This window comes from Ranitomeya imitator, chromosome 2 (genome assembly GCF_032444005.1).
Source record: "Ranitomeya imitator isolate aRanImi1 chromosome 2, aRanImi1.pri, whole genome shotgun sequence".
In the NCBI taxonomy this organism is placed as follows: Eukaryota; Metazoa; Chordata; class Amphibia; order Anura; family Dendrobatidae; genus Ranitomeya; species Ranitomeya imitator.
The window spans coordinates 763,287,171-763,304,781 of NC_091283.1; the positions used below are offsets into that span (position 1 = coordinate 763,287,171).

The 17,611-nt window shown below is 45.5% G+C and overlaps 1 protein-coding gene across 1 annotated transcript in view; it reads right to left on the bottom strand.

The window, feature by feature from the left end:
* Window positions 1–17,611, bottom strand: part of HELLS (helicase, lymphoid specific) — a 58,554-nt gene that overhangs the window by 12,190 nt on the left and 28,753 nt on the right. The window contains exons 11-17 of the mRNA XM_069753399.1: window positions 12,803–12,999; window positions 11,937–12,033; window positions 11,633–11,794; window positions 8,397–8,542; window positions 7,515–7,653; window positions 6,083–6,166; window positions 4,864–4,983 (exon numbers count right to left, since the gene is read on the bottom strand). Of these exons, the coding sequence (XP_069609500.1) occupies window positions 4,864–4,983; window positions 6,083–6,166; window positions 7,515–7,653; window positions 8,397–8,542; window positions 11,633–11,794; window positions 11,937–12,033; window positions 12,803–12,999 (945 nt within the window). The remainder of the gene's footprint in view (window positions 1–4,863; window positions 4,984–6,082; window positions 6,167–7,514; window positions 7,654–8,396; window positions 8,543–11,632; window positions 11,795–11,936; window positions 12,034–12,802; window positions 13,000–17,611) is intronic.

The window sequence follows — 17,611 nt, forward strand, 5'->3', positions numbered from 1 at the left end:
TTTGAATTGATGCTGCAGTACCTGTCCTGTCTGCGGTCATAGCAAAATCACTCCACAACCTGGTCAGAAAACCCCTCTGGCCAACGCCACTTCTGATTTCTGCCCCTCTAACTCCTCTGGTCTGCTGGCCCCTGCAGCTCGTGTGAGAACGATCACGGGCGCTGTGTGCAGGGAATGCCAGAAGCAAACGGTCAACAAGAGTTGATTGTTTGGTTGCTAATATTAGTTCCAAGTTCTCATGTGGCATTATATTTTGCAATTTGCCTTTATAGCGAGGATCAAGGAGGCAGGCCAACCAGTAATCGTCATCGTTCATCATTTTAGTTATACGTGTGTCCCTTTTGAGGATACGTAAGGCATAATCCACCATGTGGGCCAAAGTTCCAGTTCTCAAATCTGCGGTTGTGCTTGGTTGAGGGGCAGTTTCAGGCAAATCCACGTCACTTGTGTCCCTCCAAAAACCAGAACCCGGCCTTGCCGCGCCACCAATTTCCAGTGGCCCCGGAAAAGCTTCCTCATTAAAAATATCATCCCCATCATCCTCCTCCTCTTCGCCCGCTAACTCGTCCTGTACACTGCCCTGGCCAGACAATGGCTGACTGTCATCAAGGCTTTCCTCTTCCTCAGCTGCAGACGCCTGATCCTTTATGTGCGTCAAACTTTGCATCAGCAGACGCATTAGGGGGATGCTCATGCTTATTATGGCGTTGTCTGCACTAACCAGCCGTGTGCATTCCTCAAAACACTGAAGGACTTGACACATGTCTTGAATCTTCGACCACTGCACACCTGACAACTCCATGTCTGCCATCCTACTGCCTGCCCATGTATGTGTATCCTCCCACAAAAACATAACAGCCCGCCTCTGTTCACACAGTCTCTGAAGCATGTGCAGTGTTGAGTTCCACCTTGTTGCAACGTCTATGATTAGTCGATGCTGGGGAAGGTTCAAAGAACGCTGATAGGTCTGCATACGGCTGGAGTGTACGGGCGAACGGCGGATATGTGAGCAAAGTCCACGCACTTTGAGGAGCAGGTCGGATAACCCCGGATAACTTTTCAGGAAGCACTGCACCACCAGGTTTAAGGTGTGAGCCAGGCAAGGAATGTGTTTCAGTTGGGAAAGGGAGATGGCAGCCATGAAATTCCTTCCGTTATCACTCACTACCTTGCCTGCCTCAAGATCTACAGTGCCCAGCCACGACTGCGTTTCTTTCTGCAAGAACTCGGACAGAACTTCCGCGGTGTGTCTGTTGTCGCCCAAACACTTCATAGCCAATACAGCCTGCTGACGTTTGCCAGTAGCTGCCCCATAATGGGAGACCTGGTGTGCAACAGTGGCAGCTGCGGATGGAGTGGTTGTGCGACTGCGGTCTGTGGACGAGCTCTCGCTTCTGCAGGAGGACGAAGAGGAGGAGGGGGTGCGAACGGCTACAGCCAATTGTTTCCTAGACCGTGGGCTAGGCAGAACTGTCCCAAACTTGCTGTCCCCTGTGGACCCTGCATCCACCACATTTACCCAGTGTGCCGTGATGGACACGTAACGTCCCTGGCCATGCCTACTGGTCCATGCATCTGTTGTCAGGTGCACCTTTGTGCTCACAGATTGCCTGAGTGCATGGACGATGCGCTCTTTAACATGCTGGTGGAGGGCTGGGATGGCTTTTCTGGAAAAAAGTGTCGACTGGGTAGCTCGTAGCGTGGTACAGCGTAGTCCATCAGGGCTTTGAAAGCTTTGCTTTCAACTAACCGGTAGGGCATCATCTCTAACGAGATTAGTCTAGCTATGTGGGCGTTCAAACCCTGTGTACGCGGATGCGAGGCTAAGTACTTCCTTTTTCTAACCATAGTCTCATGTAGGGTGAGCTGGACTGGAGAGCTGGAGATCGTGGAACTAGCGGGGGGTGCCGGTGGACATGGCAGACAGACGGTGGGAGATGGTATTGTTGCCACCGGTGCCCTAGATGCAGTGTTTCCTACTACGAAACTGGTGATTCCCTGACCCTGACTGCTTTGGCCTGGCAAAGAAACCTGCACAGATACTGCAGGTGGTGCGGAAAATGGTGGCCCTACACTGCCGGAAGGGATGTTGCGTTGCTGACTAGCTTCATTGGCCGAGGGTGCTACAACCTTAAGGGACGTTTGGTAGTTAGTCCAGGCTTGCAAATGCATGGTGGTTAAAGGTCTATGCATGCAACTTGTATTGAGACTTTTCAGATTCTGTCCTCTGCTTAAGGTAGTTGAACATTTTTGACAGATGACTTTGCGCTGATCAATTGGATGTTGTTTAAAAAAATGCCAGACTGCACTCTTTCTAGCATCGGATACCTTTTCAGGCATTGCAGACTGAGCTTTAACCGGATGGCCACGCTGTCCTCCAACAGGTTTTGGCTTTGCCACGCGTTTTGGGCAAGATACGGGCCCGGCAGATGGAACCTGTTGCGATGTTGATGCCTGCTGCGGCCCCTCCTCCTCCGCTTCAGAACTGCTGCCGCCTGCACCCTGTTCCCCCAATGGCTGCCAATCGGGGTCAAGAACTGGGTCATCTATTACCTCTTCTTGTAGCTCGTGTGCAACTTCGTCTGTGTCACCGTGTCGGTCGGTGGTATAGCGTTCGTGATGGGGCAACAGTCTCATCAGGGTCTGATTCTTGATCAGCACCCTGCGAGGGCAATGTTGTGGTCTGAGTCAAAGGACCAGCATAGTAGTCTGGCTGTGGCTGTGCATCAGTGCACTCCATGTCAGATTCAACTTGTAATGGGCATGGACTGTTAACTGCTTCACTTTCTAAGCCAGGGACGGTATGTGTAAAGAGCTCCATGGAGTAACCCGTTGTGTCGCCTGCTGCATTCTTCTCTGTTGTTGTTTTTGCTGAAGAGGACAAGGAAGCGACTTGTCCCTGACCGTGAACATCCACTAACGACGCGCTGCTTTGACATTTACCAGTTTCTCGAGAGGAGGCAAAAGAGCTAGAGGCTGAGTCAGCAAGATAAGCCAAAACTTGCTCTTGCTGCTCCGGCTTTAAAAGCGGTTTTCCTACTCCCAGAAAAGGGAGCGTTCGAGGCCTTGTGTAGCCAGACGACGAACCTGGCTCCACAGCTCCAGACTTAGGTGCAATATTTTTTTTCCCACGACCAGCTGATGCTCCACCACTACCACTACCCTCATTACCAGCTGACAATGAACGCCCCCGGCCACGACCTCTTCCACCACACTTCCTCATTGTTTTAAAAACGTAAACAAACTAACGGTATTTGTTGCTGTCACACAAATTACACGGTGAGCTATAACTTCAGTATGATTTAGCTACCCCTTTACAGGTGAGTGAGACCACAACGAAAATCAGGCACAATGTTACACACTGTTGTTGGTGGCAACAAATGAGAGAGATGCCACACACGCAGGACTGTCACTGAAGCACAAATGTAAATATTAATCTCCCACTGATTTGTTTTTTGTTTTTTTTCAGGGAGACTTTAGGAAAAAAAAATAGAATAAAAAGATTTTTTCAGGAAGAATTTAGAAACCAAATAAAACAAAAAAAGGCTTTCTATGGCCCACTGAGTGAGAGATGACGCACACAGGAGTCAGGAGTGGCACACAAGCCCAGAGGCCAATATTAATCTCCCATTGTTTTTTTTTTTTGTTCCGGGGAAAATTTATAAACCCAATAAAAAAAAAATAATAAATAGGCTTTCTATGGCCCACTATCAGAGAGAGAGATGGCACGCTCAGGACTGGCACACAAGCCCAAAGGCCAATATTAATCTCCCACTGATTGATTTATTGATTTTTTCAGGTAGAATTTAGAACCCAAATAGAGCAAAAATAATAAATAGGCTTTCTATGGCCCACTGAGTGAGTGATGATGCACACAGGAGTCAGGAGTGGCACACAAGCCCTGAGGCCAATATTTTTCTCCCACTGATTGATGTAGTGATTTTTTCAGGTAGATTTTAGAATCCAAATCAAGCAAAAATAATAAATAGGCTTTCTATGGCCCACTGAGTGAGAGATGACAGACAGGGATGGCACTCTAGCAGAAATGTCAATCTTAATCTCCCACAAAAAAAAAAAAAAAAAAAAAAAAAACGGAGTGTCCTTCAATTACTATCTCCCTGCAGTAATCTCAGCCAGGTATGGCAGGCAGCAATAAGGAGTGGACTGATGCACAAATTAAATAAAAAGTGTGTACAAACAAAAAAGATAGCTGTGCAGAAAGGAAGGAACAAGAGGATTTGTGCTTTGAAAAAAGCAGTTGGTTTGCACAGCGGCGTACACACAGCAATGCAGCCATCAGGGAGCCTTCTAGGGCAGCCCAATGAGCTACAGCGCTGAGGGGGAAAAAAAAAAAAAAAGGAGCTTCCACTGTCCCTGCACACCGAAGGTGGTGTTGGGCAGTGGAAATCGCTACAGCACAAGCGGTTTGGTGGTTAATGGACCCTGCCTAACGCTATCCCTGCTTCTGACGAAGCGGCAGCAACCTCTCCCTAAGCTCAGATCAGCAGCAGTAACATGGCGGTCGGCGGGAACTCCCCTTTATAGCCCCTGTGACGCCGCAGACAGCAAGCCAATCACTGCAATGCCCTTCTCTAAGATGGTGGGGACCAGGACCTATGTCATCACGCTGCCCACACTCTGCGTTTACCTTCATTGGCTGAGAAATGGCGCTTTTCGCGTCATTGAAATGCGACTTTGGCGCGAAAGTCGCGTACCGCATGGCCGACCCCGCACAGGGGTCGGATCGGGATTCATGAAACCCGACTTTGCCAAAAGTCGGCGACTTGAAAATGAACGACCCGTTTCGCTCAACCCTAGTAAAAACAAAGATTTGTAACAGATTCATTATGTGTCAAATCTTACATTCTCATCTCTTTCCGTAAAGGACATAGAACCATCCAATCGGCAAAACTTGAATTTCCTGTAGTAGCAGTAATCCATTAATATATCCAACATTGAGGTCATCTGAGAAAATATCAAGACCTAAAAAGGCAGAGAACGAGAAAGTAATTAACCCCTTAATGACCGCCAATACGTCTTTTAACTGACCTGAGATATAATAGAATAGCCTCCCCATACAGGTGACAATCCGGCTGCTGTCGGCTGTACACTATAGCTGACAACTTGCTGTATCAGCCACGATCAGTGTTTGCACCGTCCAACTCTGTTTAACCCCTTAGATGCTGCTGTCAATAGTGACTACATCTTTATAAAGGGTTAAGAGAGTGTGGGGGCTTCCTCTTTATCCCAATTGGTGCCCTTAGATCATGATTGTGTGGTCCTGATGTTTGCGATGGCAATTCACGACCAAATAGCGGCCTTAGAGTCTGACGGCTGTTGTAACCTGTTCAGAAGTTAGCAGCATTTATGTGGTAAACATACACTTTTTCATTTCTGTCATGCCACTTTGCATTATTTCCTGAAAAGCACCTGAAGGGTTAATAAACTACCTGACTGCAGTTTTCAATATATCAGGGGGTGCTGTTTTTAAAATGGTATCACATTTGGGGGTTTCCCAATATATGGGACCCCTAAAGTCACTTCAAACCTGGATAGTCCGCTAAAAAAATAAATGATGTAAATTTCCTTGAAAAAATGGAAAATTGCTGCTACATTTTTAAACCTCCTAAAATGCTAACAAAATACAATAATGTTTTCCAAATGGTGCTGATGTAAAGCAGACATGAGGGAAATATTATTTATTAATGGTTTGCGGTGGTATGACTATCTGGATTAAAGGGATAATCATTCAAATATTGAAAATTGCTAATTTTTTAACATTCTCAAATTTTTGATATTTTTTATAAATAAACACAAAACCTATTGAACTAAATTTACCATTATCATAAAGTATAATGTGTCACGAAAAAACAATCTCAAAATCACTGGGATTTGTTGAAGTGTTGCAGAGTTATTACCACATAAAGTAACACTGGGCAGATTTAAAAAATTTGGCTCCGTCACTAAGGGGTTAAAGTATAGAAAAGTTCAGCATCAAGGTCTTCAAAAGGAAGAGACATGGAAGCACTTGTGTTCATGATAATATCCAAATGCAAAACTAAGTGTGGGTTGTTTTTTTTACCTTGTGTCCTCTTTTCTTCATCTCTGGCAGCATACGATCTAGGACTAAAAACTTTCCTGAACTTTTTATCAAATCTTCATCTATCTGGGGTACAGCAAGAAAAAAAACCACATTACTACAAGATTGCTGATAATCCATTATACTGCTTAAGATAAACATTCGTAGTTTTTTGCAAGGAATTAACATTTACAATTTCTTAAGATTCCTGTGCTCAACAGCATTCATTTAGCTTTAAACAAGGAATGCAATAGGTCATCAAAAATGTTACAAATGCTTTTCGTTTGTATTTAACTTATAAAATGGGAGAGAGGGAGAGACATCGGTCATGCATACAGGGATTTTTTATTTTAAATAAAATTTGAAAAGGTTAATTTGTAATATATAGTGATGAGTGAATATGCTCGGATAACACGTTAGAGGATCTTTGTCATGCTCAAATAATGTTAGTCCCTGCCGCTGCATATTTGCAACTTAAGACACCTGCAAACATGCGAGCATTACCTAATAGCTACAAAATATGCAGCTAAAGGTACCTTCACACAACGATATCGTTAACGATATCGTTGCTTTTTGTGACTTAGCAACGATATCGTTAAGGAAATCGTTCTGTGTGACAGCGATTAACGATCATGCCCCTGCTGGGAGATCGTTGGTCGCTGAGGAAAGTCAAGAACTTTATTTCGTTGCTGGACTCCCTGCAGACATCGCTGGATCGGCGTGTGTGAGACCGATCCAGCGATGTCTTCACTGGTAACCAGGGTAAACATCGGGTTACTAAGCGCAGGGCTGCGCTTAGTAACTTGATGTTTACCCTGGTTACCAGCGTAAAAGTAAAAAAAACAAACACTACATACTTACCTTCCGCTGTCTGTCCCCGGCGCTCAGCTTCTCTGCACTCCTCCTGTACTGGCTGTGAGCGTCGGTCAGCCGGAAAGCAGAGCGGTGACCGCTCTGCTTTCCGGCCGCTGTGCTCACAGCCAGTGCAGGAGGAGTGCAGAGAAGCAGAGCGCCGGGGACAGACAGCGGAAGGTAAGTATATAGTGTTTGTTTTTTTACTTTTATGCTGGTAACCAGGGTAAACATAGGGTTACTAAGCGCGGCCCTGCGCTTAGTAACCCGATGTTTACCCTGGTTACCCGGGGACCTCGGGATCGTTGGTCGCTGGAGAGCTGTCTGTGTGACAGCTCTCCAGCGACGCTGCAGCGATCGACATCGTTGTCGGTATCGCTGCAGCGTCGCTCAGTGTGAAGGTACCTTAACATTTGAGAATGACTCACAAATATGTACACAGTCTAAGGCTCTGACCTGAAAGTGCATTCACATTCAATGAAAGTGTAAGGAGTGCAGTTCCTCTGAGCGTTTTGGTTACTGCCATCATTTAGGAATGAACTTGTCATGCAATCATGTAAACATTTGAGATTAAAAATCTTACCTTAAACTCTTGAGTGAATGGATCAAGAGGATATTCAATCAAATAAGGATGACTGCAGCACTTTCGCAGCACCATCATAGTATTCCTCATATTGAGGTGTACTTCTGCATCCACTGGCATGGCCTCATCTGTTGCATGTCTAGATAAAGAGGATTAGTCATCAATGGTGGCAAAACTGACCATCACATAAGCACTAAAGGTACCGTCACATTAAGCGACGCTGCAGCGATATAGACAACGATGTCGATCGCTGCAGCGTCGCTGTTTGGTCGCTGGAGAGCAGTCACACAGACAGCTCTCCAGCGACCAACGATGCCGAAGTCCCCGGGTAACCAGGGTAAACATCGGGTTACTAAGCGCAGGGCTGTGCTTAGTAACCCGATGTTTACCCTGGTTACCATTGTAAATGTAAAAAAAAAAAAACTACATACTTACATTCCGTTGTCTGGTCATGTCCCTCGCCTTCAGCTTCCCGCACTGACTGAGCGCCGGCCGTAAAGCAAAGCGGTGAAGTCACCGCTGTGCTCTGCTTTACGGCCGGCGCTAGTCAGTGCGGGAAGCTGAAGACGAGGGACATGACCAGACACCGGAATGTAAGTATGTAGTTTTTTTTTTTTACATTTACAATGGTAACCAGGGTAAACATCGGGTTACTAAGCGCAGCCATGCGCTTAGTAACCCGATGTTTACCCTGGTTACCAGTGTGTGACGCCGATTCAGCGATGTCAGCGGGAGATCCAGCGACGAAATAAAGTCCTGGACTTTCCCCAACGACGAACGATCTCCCAGCAGGGGCCTGATCGTTGGTCGCTGTCACGCATAACGATTTCGTTAACGATATCGTTATGTGTGAAGGTACCTTTAGTTTCCATAGTAGCATACCTTTCTTTAATGTCTTGCTCAAGTTGCTGCTGCATGTGATTAATAAGCCGGTCAATATCATTTCCAGTGTCCCGTTCACGGTAATCAACTATTTTACGGCTCTTCCTTCTCGCTTTTCCTTTGGAATTTATCACAGGCTCTGTGGACTAAATGCATATTTGTGTCAGACATTCTCCATGCCATCTTTAAAAGAAAAGAAAAAAAAAAAAAAAACGTGCCTAACTACAGTCTTAGGCTGTGTGCACACATTGCGCTTTCTCGCTATAAAAACGCATACATATGCATCCTATCATTTAGAAAGCATTCTGCAATTTGTGCACATGATGTGTTTTTTTCTGCGGAAAAAAAAAAACACTGCGTTTACCGCGATATGTTTATTAATTTTGCGGGTTTTTTTTTGCGTTTTTCAAGCTATATAATGCATTGGGAAAGCTCCGGAAAAAACTTACAAAAAACGCGGTAAAAACGCAGAAAAAACCCGCGGATTTCTTGAAGAAAATGTCCCATTTTCTTCAGGAATTTTCTGCAAGAAATCCTGACGTGTGCACATACCCTTAGAGTTAAAGAAGGCTCTTAACGTGTGGCGACAAAATAAAGCTAGACAGTACTCGCCCTACCACCCCACCACTGACCAGCATAATTAAGCACAGTGGCTCGGGCAATGTAGACTGCAAGATTGGCAGTAGCAGTGATGCACACTATAGCAGTTATGTCCCATATACCTGAAACTGGCAGGGAGCAAAAGCTTGATTAGGTCTGACTCCTAATAACAATCTTTATTTATATTGCGCCAACATATTCTGCAGCGCTTTATAGTTAAATTTCACATATTTGCCAACATTTGGGGACCAGTTTTTTTTTTTAAGTGGGAACATGGTTTAATGTTCTCAAACATTAGTTATCTTTTCCCTTTAACATGTCTAAAATTCTGTGCCAACTTCATAACACTATTACAGCAGTTGTAGGCCGATGCTTTGGACATGGCTCCAGATGCCATGCATAGACAGTGAAAGCAACACTACGGAGAAACAATGAGGGTTAAGGTACTGTCACACTAGACGATATCGCTAGCGATCCGTGACGTTGCAGCGTCCTCGCTAGCGATATCGTCCAGTGTGACAGGCAGCAGCGATCAGGCCCCTGCTGTGCTGTCGCTGGTCGGGGAAGAAAGTCCAGAACTTTATTTGGTCGCTGGACTCCCCGCAGACATCGCTGAATCGGCGTGTGACACCGATCCAGCGAGGTCTTCACTGGTAACCAGGGTAAACATCGGGTAACTAAGCGTAGGGCCGCGCTTAGTAACCCGATGTTTACCCTGGTTACCATCCTAAAAGTAAAAAAACAAACACTACATACTTACCTACAGCCGTCTGTCCTCCAGCGCTGTGCTCTGCACTCCTCCTGTACTGGCTGTGAGCGTCGGTCAGCCGGAAAGCAGAGCGGTGACGTCACCGCTCTGCTTTCTGGCTGCCTGCCGCTCACAGCCAGACCAGAGAAGCAGAGCGCCGACGACAGACGGCTGTAGGTAAGTATGTAGCGTTTGTTTTTTTACTTTTTAGGACGGTAACCAGGGTAAACATCGGGTAACTAAGCGCGGCCCTGCGCTTAGTTACCCGATGTTTACCCTGGTTACCGGGGACCTCGGGATCGTTGGTCGCTGGAGAGCTGTCTGTGTGACAGCTCTCCAGCGACGCTGCAGCGATCCGGATCGTTGTCTGTATCGCTGCAGCGTCGCTATGTGTGACGGTACCTTTACTCAGTTATTCATTGAACTCCATTTGCAAATAATGGCCCTCAGAAGCAGATGCAGGCACAGTGTAATCTATATATAAAATTAAAGATCAGGATGTAATTCTGTGTAAAGCCATTTTAAAGGTTATATAATCAGGAAAATAGAAACAAAAACACAGGCTGAAGTTCTCTTTAGAGCAGGGGTGGGGAATCTATTTTCTGCCAAGGGCCATTTGGATATTTATACCATCCTTCGGGGCCGTACAAACTTCATTCACAAAGTACATCCTGACTGGCAGTGGTTTCAGGACGTAAACTTTAATTGCATGCCCTTCAGTGTTCAGTAGTGATCACTGCGTGTGTGCTCACAGAAAGAAAGAAGAAATTAATGAGCTGGTTGTAATCAAAATACACCTCCCTCAGATTTTATTCACATGATTTGGAGGTGCCCGGTAGTTCTACATTACTGGAAAGAGGTGACGACACTACTAACATCTTTATTGTCGATTCCTGTCCCACTTGAGCCATTGACCTGTTTATTCGGGGTATGGGATGTGGAAACGTGGGATCACTATACTGGGATCTTCCTTCGTGAGACACTCTTCATGGCACGGAAGGTGTTGGCATTAAGATGGATGGATGGGTGGTTCCCCCCCCCCCCCCCCCCCCCCCGACTCTTAGAGCTTGGATGGATTTGGTGAATTCGATTATCCCGTATGAAAAAACACTACCAAAATAGAGGATGTCCAGGTAAATTTGAAAAGATCTGGGGTAGATGGAACTCCTTATCATACTATATAATCTATACTGGCTAGATGTGTGTGCGGGGAGATGGATGGGTGGTTTTGGGGACATCGTTTGCAGAGCAGGATTTGCGTATGATTTTCCTTTTGGCGACTTACTATAGATGGTTAAAGTAGTTAAAGTTAATAATAGGCATTTCATAAGGTACTAGTGATTTAACATGCACAATGTATTACCCCTGTAAATTTTGGATAGGATATAGCTCTGTAATTATCTGTATCCTGTGGTATAACTGACAATGACAAATGCAATCTGTGTAATGTTTGTTTTATTCTGAAATTAATAAACGAATTAAAAAAAAAATACACCTCCCTGCCAAAGAATGCAGTCCCTGAGAATCTGCTCGGAGGCCTGATAAAAGGTCACCGAGGGCTGTAAATGGCCCTGGGGCCTGAGGTCCCCCACCCCTGCTTTAGAGTATAAGAATACCTCATTTTAACCCCACTTTTCTTAACATGGTCTGAGTGATGGTAAATTATAAAATACTGTCTGCCAGCCACTGTATACACAATTGCATAAAGGAAAATTAAGTAAAAAGAAAAGGCACAGAAACAGGCAAGACTATGCAAAAATGCTCTGAACTCAACACTATCTGTATAGAATATTATTAATTTAGCTAAAAAGGACATTTATGCCACAACAGCACACCATGTAGTTCAAACAGCTAATAAATTAAATACAAAATTAACAGCATTTAATACCTTGTCCTGTCCCAACATTTTCTCAATTGTTCGGTTTACTATGGCTGTGTAGAAAGTCTCTTGTTTTTTAGTCAGTGGTGCATAAACTACAACCTCCCTTTTCGGAGGGACTTCTAGTGCTACATCACATTTCAGTCTTCTCAAAAGAAAAGGTGTGAGAATCTAAAAAAAAAAACAAAAAAAAAAAAACAAACATTAGATTTTGGCTCTGAATAAGATTCTCTCACAAGTCACATGAAAACTACTCTACAAAGTTTTAGTATGCAATTTCTAATTTCATTCACCAAAAATGTATCCTTCTCACCTGATGCAGCATGTGTAAAATGTTCTGTTCTCTTTCCTTGGCCAAAAGGTCTTCAGCGTGCTGCGTTATGCCAGTGATATCGAACCAAGATTCAAAACTAAGGTACAAGAAACAGATAGTCAACATTAGGAATCAATTAAGAACCACTCAATGAATAGGTGATAACTGGTAAATCATTAGATGTGTCCTGTTAGAAATAGTGACAACACTATGGTGCCGAGATTCTATTTTAAAGGGAATCTGTCAGCAAGTATTCATGTAATCTGAGAGCAGCATGATGTAATGGTAGATGCACAGATTCCATTGCTTAAATCACTAATTGGACTGTGTTTTGCTTCAAATGTTTTATAATCAGCATGAGATTACAAGTACAGGACAAGCCGCCTCCTGGTCCAACCACATCCCCACAACTGAGTGGCAGATTTCTGTGTTCATTGTATATAGTGAGAACTGCTATTCAGGTTATACATGGTCAACATTAGAGCTCTGCTAGATCTGCAGCAAAGTAAACTGCATCATAACTGCTGCACTATAAACCAAGCGATACATCACTGACATTAGACTGTCCTACAACATTGTTAGATTACGCAGCAAAAACCTGCTGACTGATTGCCTCAGGGGACAATCCCAGGACAATCCCATACTCCCCCAATTCAGACAAACCAAGTGTATTTTCAGCCTCCAGGTATGTGTGCCTAAAAATGTATTTTGACTGGGCACCACTGGGTACAACATAAGCACCCCAGAAGTGGACAAATACATTTTGGACTTTGAAGTAAGAGGGAAACTAAGGTTAAGGTTTTTTTTTTTAGTTTATTTAAAATAAAGTATCATTGTGAGGCTACCGTAATTTTATATGGGTTTACCTTTGGAGATCATCAAATACATCTGGCAACAAAAAGTTCAGGAGAGACCACAGTTCTGCCAAATTGTTCTGCAAAGGTGTCCCAGTAAGAAGCAGCTTGTTATCCGACCTAAACTGCTTCAATTCCCTAATGAGACGACAGTTCATATTTTTGATCCTATGCCCTTCATCCAAAATCATATACTTCCAGGGTTTATGCTGTAGAGAAAATAAAAAAAATCCACAAAGTTAGAACACTCCCCTTCAACAATACCATTTTAACCTCAAACCAACATTAGACATACTGGCGTATTTGCAGATGGAGCCCACAGATGCTTGCATGTGAATTACAGTCAGCAACTAATAGCAGAGGTCCAATTGCTGCTGTTAACCTCCTTAAAGGGAACCTGTCACCCCGTTTTTTCAGATTGAGATATAAATACTGTTAAATAGGGCCTGCGCTGTGCATTACAATAGTGTATGTAGTGTACCCTGATTCCCCACCTATGCTGCGCAATACATTACCAAAGTCGCCGTTTTCGCCTGTCAATCAGGCTGGTCTGGTCAGGTGGGCGTGGTGACATCGCTCTTTTCTTCCCCAGCTTTCCATTGGTGTGCGCATGTCACAGTGACGAATCCACTGCGCGCACGTGAAGAAGCAGCGCGCGATCTGCGCTATTACCCCCTGTCATCGGTGGGGGCGGCCATCTTCCTGGGGCCGCGCGTGCGCAGATTGAGTGCTCTGCTGCATGGGGCTTCAGGAAAATGGCCGTGGGATGCCGCGCGTGCGCAGAAGAGATCGCGGCGGCCATTTTCCCAAAGCCGAGATGCAAACTCGGCTTTGGGAAAATGGCCGCCGCGATCTCTTCTGCGCACGCGCGGCATCCCGCGGCCATTTTCCTGAAGCCCCGTGCAGCAGAGCACTCCATCTGCGCACGCGCGGCCCCAGGAAGATGGCCGCCCCCACCGATGATAGGGGGTAATAGCGCAGATCGCGCGCTGCTTCTTCACGTGCGCGCAGTGGATTCGTCACTGCGACATGCGCACACCACCAACGGAAAGCTGGGGAAGAAAAGAGCGATGTCACCACGCCCACCTGACCAGACCAGCCTGATTGACAGGCGAAAAACACCAAGGTTACTTACTGGTAGCCGGTTTTTCCAGAACCCATGACGGCACACCTGAGAGAGGGGATCCGCCCAGCCAGGACAGGAAACCCTACTGAAAATAAAAGGGCGGTACCTCTCGGTCGCTTCAGTTGGTTTTCAGAGCATGAGAGGCCCCCCTGGTTAGTACACATGGCAATCCAACACCACATCATATTAACTAAAAAAGCACCCAAAACAATAGTGCACACCGAAAGGGTGATAAAGGGGGGGGGGGGGGATATACAGGTGCCGTCATGGGTTCCGGAAAAACCGGCTACCAGTAAGTAACCTTGGTGTTTTCTCTTCCCCCATGACGGCACACCTGAGAGACTTTTGTAGAATGAAACCTTAGGGAGGGACCACCGCTTGTAGTACCCTTCTACCAAAGGTTAGGTCAGCAGAGGAAGAAAGATCTAGCCGGTAGTGCTTGAAAAAAGTTGAGGGTGAGGACCAGGTAGCAGCCTTGCAAATTTGATCAATTGATACCTCAGCCTTTTCCGCCCAGGAGGTAGCCACGGCTCTGGTAGAGTGAGCCTTGATGCCTTCAGGAACCGGAGTGCCACCCGCAGAGTAGGATAAGCTAATGGCCTCCCTAATCCATCTAGCAATAGTACTTTTAGCTACCCCACACCCTCTTTTGCTACCCTGAAAGGCTACGAATAGGGTTTGGTCTTTCCTCCACTGACTAGTCATAGATATGTATTGTAACATAGATCTTCTCACATCTAGCATGTGGAACTTTTGTTCCCCTGGATTTCTAGGATTACTACAGAAAGATGGTAAGGTAATCTCTTGACTCCTATGGAACTTTTGAACCACCTTGGGGAGATAAGCCGGGTCTGGTCTTAGAACGATCCGGTCATCAAAAACCTGAGTATAAGGAGGGGATATTGACAGGGCTTGCAAATCACTTACCCTTAAAACAGTTCTTCTAGTAGCCTTAATATCGGCACGTAGGGTAAGTAACTTAGGTGATAACTCCTGTAAGGGCTCGAAAGGGTGTTTAGTTAGAGCTTCTAAGACCAAATTTAGATCCCAAGGAGGGATTTTTGGAATAACGACCGGCCGAGACCTACTGCAAGATTTTATGAATCGTGAAACCCATCTATTTGAGGCAAGATTACAGTTATATAGTGCCCCCAAGGCTGAAACCTGGACTTTAAGGGTGCTGGTTGCTAACCCAAGATGTAATCCTGCTTGTAGAAATTCAAGGATAGGACCCACTGGAGCCACCTCCCCCAATGGTTCACCCAGGAAGTCAAGAAATTTTTTCCATGTCCTACCATAGATTCTAGAAGTTATGGGTTTTCTGCTTTTCAACAGGGTGGAGATTAAACCTGGTGAGAATCCATGGCGACTTCGTAACGCCCTCTCAAATTCCAGGCTGCCAGATGGAAGCCCTTCACCTGAGAGTGGGTTACTGGGCCCTGGGTTAGTAGGTCCGGAATTTCTGGCAAAATCCATGGATCTGTTACCGACATCTGTCTTAGAAGGGAGAACCATGGTCTCCTTGGCCAAAATGGAGCCATGAGGATAATCTTCGCCTGATCCTCTCTGATTATCCGGATCACAGCTGGGATCATCACTATCGGGGGGAATGCGTAGGCCAGAGAAAACTTCCAAGGTATTAGTAGGGCATCTACTGCTAAGGGATGTTCTCTTGGATTCAAGGAGCAGAATTTTCTGACTTTTTTGGTGAGAGTTGGCAAACAAGTCTATTTCTGGTGAGCCCCAGGCTTGGACTATTTGTTGAAATATCTGGGGGTTTAAGGACCATTCCCCCTGTCTTAAGCCTCTGCGACTCAGGAAGTCTGCTTGAGTGTTCTCTATGCCTCTGATGTGTAGTGCCGACCGAGAACAGGTGTTGTTCTGCTAATTGGAATAGAAGTTTTGATGCATTCATGAGGCCTTTGGACCTCGTCCCCCCCCTGATGATTGACATATGCCACCACTGCTCGATTGTCTGTTAGGATTCAAGTATGGCAACCCTGGAGTAAAGGGAGAAAATGTCTTGGGGCTTTCTCCACTGCCCATAGCTTTCGTTTGATCCATAGTTCTTTTCTCGTATGGACCAGGTACCTTGTACAGAGTGAGATCTCAGATGAGCTCCCCAACCTGTAGCGCTTGCGTCGGTCGTGATGATGTCTTTGACCGGATTTTTCCACCGGACCCCCATTGTCAGGTGGTGTTCTACAGTCCCCCAAGCTAGGGAATCCCTTACGCTCAGGGAGAGACAGATTTCCTTCTAAATGCCCTCTTAATAGTTTTTGAGCTAAGAGAACTTCCCACTGTAGTTGTCTTAGGTGGAATTGTGCCCATTCTACTGCCGGAATACACGATGTTAACGAGCCTAGAAGGGACATCGCCTTTCTGACAGTCATTGCGGGTTGACGTATTGCTGTACTGGCCAGGTTTATCATCTTGTCCACTTTGTTTTGTGGAAGGAGGCAGAGCTGACGCTCGGAGTCCAGTATTAACCCCAGGAAGGACTGTATTTTTACTGGCAATAGTCTGGATTTGGGGATGTTTATTATCCAACCCAGCTCCATTAGAGTTGATGTTACCACTGAAACTTGATGAGTGCAGTGGGACTCTGACCTCCCTATTACCAGGAAATCGTCCAGATAAGGGACAATTACTATATCCCGGGACCGGAGGTATGACATTACTTCCACCATCACTTTGGTGAAAACTCTGGGGGCTGTAGACAGGCCGAATGGAAGAGCTGTATATTGATAATGCTTTACCCGATTCTGAATATAGAGAGCTACTCAAGTATTTCTGATATTCCTGATGTATTGGTATATGGTAGTAAGCATCCTTTAAGTCTATTACTGCCATGAAGCAGTGTTGGAAGAGAAGTTTTATGGTCGTGTTTATAGACTCCATCTTGAAAGTGTAGTTCTCTATGCATTGGTTGAGCTTCCTTAGATTTATAATAGTTCTCCAAGATCCATCCGGTTTTTGGATCAAGAAGAGGGGGGAGTAAAACCCTTCTCCCTCTTCCTGAACCGGGACTTCCTGAAGAACCTTTTTGTGGACAAGTCCCAAGATCTCGGTTTCTAGGGCAGATTGTTCCTGCTGAGACTTCCGTCGGGGAGTTATTATGAAGTTTCGTCTGGGAGGACAGACGAATTTTAATTTTTAGGCCGTCTCTGATGATGTTCGTGACCCAGATACTGGGGGAGATATTTACCCAGGCCGGAAAGAAGAGGGAGAGTCTTCCTCCCACTTCTGGCGTAATGTCATTGGGGGGATTTTTTTGCCGATGGAGGGCCCTTTAAACATATAGCCCGATCCTCTTATCTCTAAAGTCCCAATTTTTTCTCTCCCCTGGGGGGCGACCTCTATTATATCTTCTCCTCCGAAAAAAAAGGTTTTTTAGGATCTTTAGGGATGTTGGGAAAACCCTTCTTTTTATCTCCTGCATGTTCCAGGATGTCTTCAAGTTTTTTCTTGAAGAGAAGTTGGCCGTCACATGGAATAGAACACAGCTTGTGTTTAGATGGCAAATCCCCCGGGCAACCTTTGAGCCAAAGGGCTCTTCTTGCCGCGTTGGACAAGCCCGCTGCTCTTGCCGTTAGTCTTGCGGAATCCGCAGAAGAGTCTGCTAAAAAAGCTGCTGCTCCTTGCACTAAAGATATGTTTGCAAGGATGTCAGTTCTGGGTACTTTGTTTCTTAG